The 6,391-nt window shown below is 41.1% G+C and overlaps 1 protein-coding gene across 2 annotated transcripts in view; it reads right to left on the bottom strand.

The window, feature by feature from the left end:
- Window positions 1-1,375: 1,375 nt before the first annotated feature.
- The window catches only part of si:dkey-9k7.3 (circularly permutated Ras protein 1), a 53,579-nt gene continuing 48,563 nt past the window's right edge, over window positions 1,376-6,391 (bottom strand). For both annotated transcript variants that reach the window (XM_052029412.1, XM_052029413.1), the window contains 4 exons: window positions 5,688-5,828; window positions 4,436-4,529; window positions 3,600-3,656; window positions 1,376-1,619 (listed from right to left, as the gene is read on the bottom strand). In XM_052029412.1, the coding sequence (XP_051885372.1) occupies window positions 1,509-1,619; window positions 3,600-3,656; window positions 4,436-4,529; window positions 5,688-5,828 (403 nt within the window). In that variant the 3' untranslated portion in view covers window positions 1,376-1,508. The remainder of the gene's footprint in view (window positions 1,620-3,599; window positions 3,657-4,435; window positions 4,530-5,687; window positions 5,829-6,391) is intronic.

Here is a 6,391-nt window from a genome sequence, read left to right as displayed (position 1 = left end):
GAATATTCAGGGCAGTGGTCTTGAGTCACATTATTGGTTGTTCTTCCTCTTCCAACTCAATCAGCATCACTTCAGCTGTGTTCAGACTGGAGTTGGGATCTATGACTTTCTGGCTGTTGAGTTCAATTGCACACTATATTAATTGGGTTGAATTAAATCTACAATTTTCACTTCTGTGGGTTAAATCAGGTAACCAAAATGTGGAAAGGAAAATGTGCCAAATGAATACCTGACTAAATTCTTCTAATTCTTATGTTTCCTGCTTCATCCCTCTGTCCTGCAGTGCCTAAATATGTATCAATTTCACTCTTGAATATACTTATTCAACTGCTCCTTCATAGCCCTCGAGCTGCACATCAAAGATACACAACCTTCTTTATGAAGAACTTTCTCCTCAACTTTGTCCTAAAAGGCAAACCCACTATTCTTTAATCAATGAACCCTAGTTCTAGACTTCCCATCCAGGGAAATCTGCCTTTCAGTATCTAACCCTGACAATCCCATAAAGAATTATATTTGATAAACCAGCAAATTATGACTTATTAAACCCATGTAAGCAGTCTACCTTTTTTTTCCCCTTTGTTCATTCACATCTGCATTACCTTTTGCTCTGAATTGATTCCATCCTGACTCATCTTCATTTAATGTTAATCAGTGCCAACTGATATCTGAACCCAGGATTCAGCACAATAAACAAATTTCCTTGGATCAACTTTGAAGATTCGTTTGATAATTTGGAAAATTCAGTTGGGTCATTTTGAAGTCCCCTAAAGTGTACATAAAACTTCCAGTTAACACCCCAATTTCGGCGACTATCTAAGTTGTACAAAGTTGTATGAATGAACCTTGTCAATTGACTGCTCATGTGATGAGCAGTTATCAGGCCAAAACTTACTATGAAATTTTAATCTCCTACTGGCTTTTAATTGCTACGTCCTGCAACATGAAGAGTACCTTACTGATTTAGCTGATCCTTGAAAACTAGCCACATTTGGCCAGGTACATGAGGATAAGATGAAGGGGTTGGGGAGGGAGGGGAATCAGCACCAACGTTTCTGAAGAATGTGAGTGCTTTGCGCACAATCAGTCCCTCCTCCTCAAATCCATGTTAATTCCAATGTACATCACCAAAAGAGGCAGTGCAACAACACACCAACGGGACATCTACAACCCGTGATCTCGCTACAAGGACAGGGGCAGCAGGGCCAATGGAACACCATAAGGTGAACCTTGCTTTACTGACTTTAAAATACCTTGCTAATTTTTCATCACTGCTGTGTTAAAATCCTGGAACTCTCCACTCAGCAGAATGATGGAGTATCTTCTCTCGCCCACCTTCCACAAAAGAAAGCAGTAATGCTACCTTGCCCTTTTACTGTAAAAATGTAAAGAGTTAAAAACATTTATTTATTTTACAGGAAGTTATAGTTTGTAAAATACAAAGAATGAAAAATTGCACAGTTCCATTACAAACTTTCAGGTGATCAATTTCTCCAGTCTCCTTGGGTTTAAATCATCGGCAATGGAGCAGCTGTTGGTTTAGGCACTGGCTTCTTCAACATTCTACTCCTTGCATTCTTTAGACGATAAACTGTGCTTGCAACCTCATCAGACAACATCTGTTGGGAATTTAAGGTGGAAAAGGACATTTATTTATTTGAAGATAATTCTGAAAATTGATGATAGGCTTGGTACAAATAGGTGGTCAGGGTGGTGTATTCAGTTGACGGAGTTAGTTCTGCATCTATATGCTGTCTACAGAAGATTGGCTTCAGAAGAAGTTCACTCATTAGGAATGAACAAAAAGAGCTGCCCTCACACTAATGCCACGTCCCGTGAATTAGGTAAAGAAAAACTGGAATAAGATATTATAGGACTGAATATGATCATATAGACTGTGAGGAAGCGAATAAGTATGAGAATTTTGAAATAAAGACATTACTTGATGACAGAGTAGGTCAGCAAGGTCAGGGGAAATGGTTGAATGGGATAGCACAACTTAGGATGAGTTTTGGATGACCTCACATTTTCAAGGGAGGCCTATCAGGACTGCATCAAACAGACAAGTCCAGAGTTAACAAGGGTGTTGAGTTTTCATGAGTAGATGAGCTTAAGGCAGGACTGGAGTTGGGCAGTGTTGCAGATAGATAAAAAGTGATCTTATTGGTGGCATGAAAAGTAGATCAAAACAATTTGGTGTCAAGTATTACAGTAAGGATGCAAAAGTCTGGTACAGTTTTGGATAGTTGCCATGGAGGAGGATGGTGGTTAGGGAACAGAGATTGCAAGACCAAATACTTTGGACTTTCTGATATTTAATTGTAGGAAACTCCTGTTCATCCAGTCTTGGTCCTTGGACTAACTGATAAGTTAGAAATAGTGGAGGTTTCAGAAGAGGTAGTGGTGAGCCAGACCTGGTTATCATTCGTTTAAAAGTGAAAACTGATTCCATTTCTAATGATGTTGCTAAGCAGAAAACAAAGGAAAAAGATAGGGAAGTTGGAGGCAATGATTGACCCTTGTGGATCACTAGAGGCAATGATATAGGCACAGGACGAGGAGCTGCTGCTTTCCTTTCTCTGGCTGTGAATGGATAGATAAGAACGGAACCATTTTATGATGGTGATAAGAGCAATTTTGGTGTTGCAGCTGGGTCTGAAGCTGATTGGAGACATTCAAGAAAGGAGCTCTGGGTAAGGTGGGCATGGGTTTGAAATGCTGAATACATTCAAGGATGAGAGAAAAGACAGAGTGGAGTCAGACAAAATCAACAAATTAAATATTCATTTTTTTGAGCAGGTGGTGATGGTTTCAGATTTGTGGGGGAGGGGAAATAACTGAGGAGAGAACACCATTAATAATGCAGTTAATCTGCAGGACAGGAAGGAAAGCTGGGTGGTCAGTAGTTTAGTGGGAAAAGAGTTGAAGGCAAAGGATTTACACCCTGTGGACAAGGTGTGTGTGTAGTCCTTTAGTGGATAGGTGCCCCTCATGGTGGAGGCATAGAGTAATAGAACATGGAAACAGCCCCTTTGGGCTATTTACATTAATCCTAATCCCAACAATCCCCCACCCCCAGATTCTACCAGTCACTTACACGCTGGGTGCAATTTACAGTAGCCATTTAACCTACCAAACAGCGTGTCTTTGGCATGCTGGAGGAAACTGGAGCAGCTGGAGCAAACCCATGAGGTCACAGGGAGAACATGCAAACTCCACACAGATTGCAATGAAGGTCAGGACTGAATCTGTGTCACTTAACTACCAGCTATGCCAACTTAATAAACCTTGGCTCTCATGGTTTTAATTTCTTTCCTGCTATCAGATCTCTTCTCTCTTGAAGGCACTGATATTTGCTGGCGTAGTTTCAAGGACACTGGTAGCCTTATGGTGCCTCACCCAAGTAACAAATCTGTACACATGAACCCAAAGGAATTGACAGCCTGTTCTGCCAATTTTGTCTTAGTCACAAACTGCTTCCGTTTTTCTCCTCTTTATACAGAGTCTCAACCAGTTGCAGTGCTTCAGATTACACCACCACTACAATTAGCTGCTTCATATTAACATCTGACAACCTGTTTATTGAAGTGAACATTTACCTTGAAAACAGAGTCACTTTTTTCTTCATCATTTTTTGATTTTGCCACACTTCCCACCTGAAATAGGAAAATTTTTGGAAAAGGATCAGCCTAAATGCAAAGTAAAATAATGGACAAAATTTCTAGGAAAAGCTTCTTTAAGAAATAGTATGCCTGGGAATTTAATAATGTAGGACTAGGGTTGTGTGTGCTTGTGACACAACTTCTATAAAAAATATTTGGAAAAGAAATTTGGGAGCTCATCACATGCTCTGTGATATTTGTGACTTTCTTACTGGGTCCTCAGTGAGTCAGGTGCACTGGCACATGGGGCACATGTGGCAGGATGGCCTTGAGTCTTTTTGTTACACATGCATGGCCTCTGGGTGGTGCAGGTCACTTTTGCAGAAGCACTTATATGACCGCCTTGTTACTTAAAGGGTACCTTTCTGAGTGGGGAACCAGCTTCCATTGCGGTCTTCCTTAAGTGAAATATTTATCCCTTGTGGCAACCCTCCCTTGTTACTTCCCAACCCTGACTGATTATGGCTACAACATCTTTGATTATAAGCCTGATTCTTGCCTCCCAACAGAATTGTGACAAAGCTCCTCTCAGCAGCTGATTGGGCTCTTACATCATGCTCTCTTAACCCTTTAGACTCCAATTCCTACCTGATTTATACTTAACCTTCCCATTTTGCGTATCTCTCCTCTGCCTCCTGCCCCATGACCCAGACCCATAAGCTACCTGTGAGTGAGAGTCATTTCTGTGCACAACTGATGCACCTCAGATATTCAGGATCTCCACAGGTGTTCTACATTCTCACACATCTGGAAACATGTAAATTAATATTCACCTCCTCAGAATGCGTGAGGTCTTCACACACGACTGCTACTGATCGCAGCCAGTTTTGATAAATGTCATCCTCTTCTTGGTTATGTTTCTTTTCACTGAAAGGAGAAAGTCTTAGGTCAGAAACACTATAAACCAAACCTACTTTTATGGGATATACAATATTTACTCAGTACAGCAGAAGACCTGCATTTATAGGCTGTGTTTAATGTGTGATTCCACTTTATTTACATTGCATTCTTATTTGCCAGCAGAAGCTGATTAGTCAATGAAATACTGACAAAAAAAGGCGGCTGTCTGCATTGAGCTGCTGACATTCTTTAACGGTTGAATTAGAGCGGTCGGGTACCTTTTTTTTAAACCTGATGCTCTTCCTGAAGATTGGCCTGCTGCTGCTGCTCTAAGGCAAGTAAAATGCTTCATGTCTTCTCTCTGTGCTGGTGTACGGGCCATATTGTGAGACAAGTGAGTGCAGTGATGCACTCCCATTGAGGGATAAAGGCATAATTTGTGTTAGAAAGAAGAGGCGTCTAATATGGTATGCATGGTTTGGGAAACACCGGAACTGTATACTCTGTATGTTGGTGCTCATGCTTCTAATATCATGTGTAGATTTAATTTAATTTAAATTAAAACTTAATTTACCATCTTCTACTTTAGTTATTCTGTCTGAAAAAATGGTGTTTTCCCCCCTTTCTCCTCTTACTTACAATTCAGTAGGCTTTTAAAACCAAAAACTAGTATCACCTGGAGTCATAGAGTCATACAGCATTGAAACAGGCCCTTTGGCCCAACTCGTCCGTGCCGACTGTGTTGCCCAGGGAGCTATCCACGTATAAACCTTTATGGTTTACTTTTCCATTCTGGGCTTTGGCACATTACCATAGGCTTCTCACTTAACAAAATGCTACATCCAACTGTGTAATGCTTGATCTTATTTAGATGCAACTTCAAACTACCCTTCTCAACTCTCAATGCTGTTTCCTGGGGGATAAATTTATTCTTCAGGCTTCAGGGACATGGGAACACTGCCACCTGCAGGTTCTCCTCCAAACCACACACCATCCTGACTTGGAAATATATTGCCGGTCCTTCATTGTCACTGAGTCTAAAACCCAAACCCCCCCTCCAGAACTACTCTGTGCGGACGGGCAATAAATGCTGGCCCTGTCATCAATGTTTAGATCCCCATAATGAATCCATAAAAAGTATTCTATATCAGATTACTAAGTTAACACGGAAGAAAGTTTTATTACACAATCTTTTGGATGAGCTCCTTCTGTGCCGCCATCTCACTACATGCTTCTTTCACTCGGCCCTCCATTGTCAGTCGACCACTGAGCTGTGCTGCGTGTATTCCCAGCACTGTTATATTCACACTCTCCTCAACTAGGGAACTGAAAAACAAGGGAAAACAAGATCAGCTTTACTCACCACTCTGGAACTGGCCTGGAACATGGTTTAACATTTTCAGTATTCTAAAATAGATCGATTCATTGCAGCTAATGGAACTGAATGTGCAGAGAGGATCACAACCAGCAGTCAACATGGGTATGTTAAGGGCTTTCATCAAAATTCAAATTCTCCACCATATATTTATAAAAGGATGGGCTTTGTATCACATGGGGGAGTATAGAACAAGGAAATTACTGCAGACGAGTAAGAGAATAGCATCACAGAATGGGTACAGCATGGAAAGGGGCAAATCGACCCATTGAGCTTTATGCAAAAGCAATCCAGTTTGTCTCAGTGCCCTGGAAATTCTTTTGGAATCAATTCCTTTTACTATAGAGGCTACAGGAGGTAAGACCGGCACCACCTCTGACCATGTCATTCAATCTCTCATGGTCTCCACCCTATCACAGACCTTGTCCTTAGCTCTCTCCACTCCCAACAGCTTTCATTACAACTTAAGACCCGTTTCATTTCTAACTTTTTCCAATCCTGATGAAAGGTCATC

This window comes from Pristis pectinata, chromosome 14 (genome assembly GCF_009764475.1).
Source record: "Pristis pectinata isolate sPriPec2 chromosome 14, sPriPec2.1.pri, whole genome shotgun sequence".
Lineage (NCBI taxonomy): Eukaryota > Metazoa > Chordata > Chondrichthyes > Rhinopristiformes > Pristidae > Pristis > Pristis pectinata.
The sequence above is the reverse complement of the archived record's forward strand: the minus strand, read 5'-3'. Positions and strand labels throughout refer to the sequence as shown.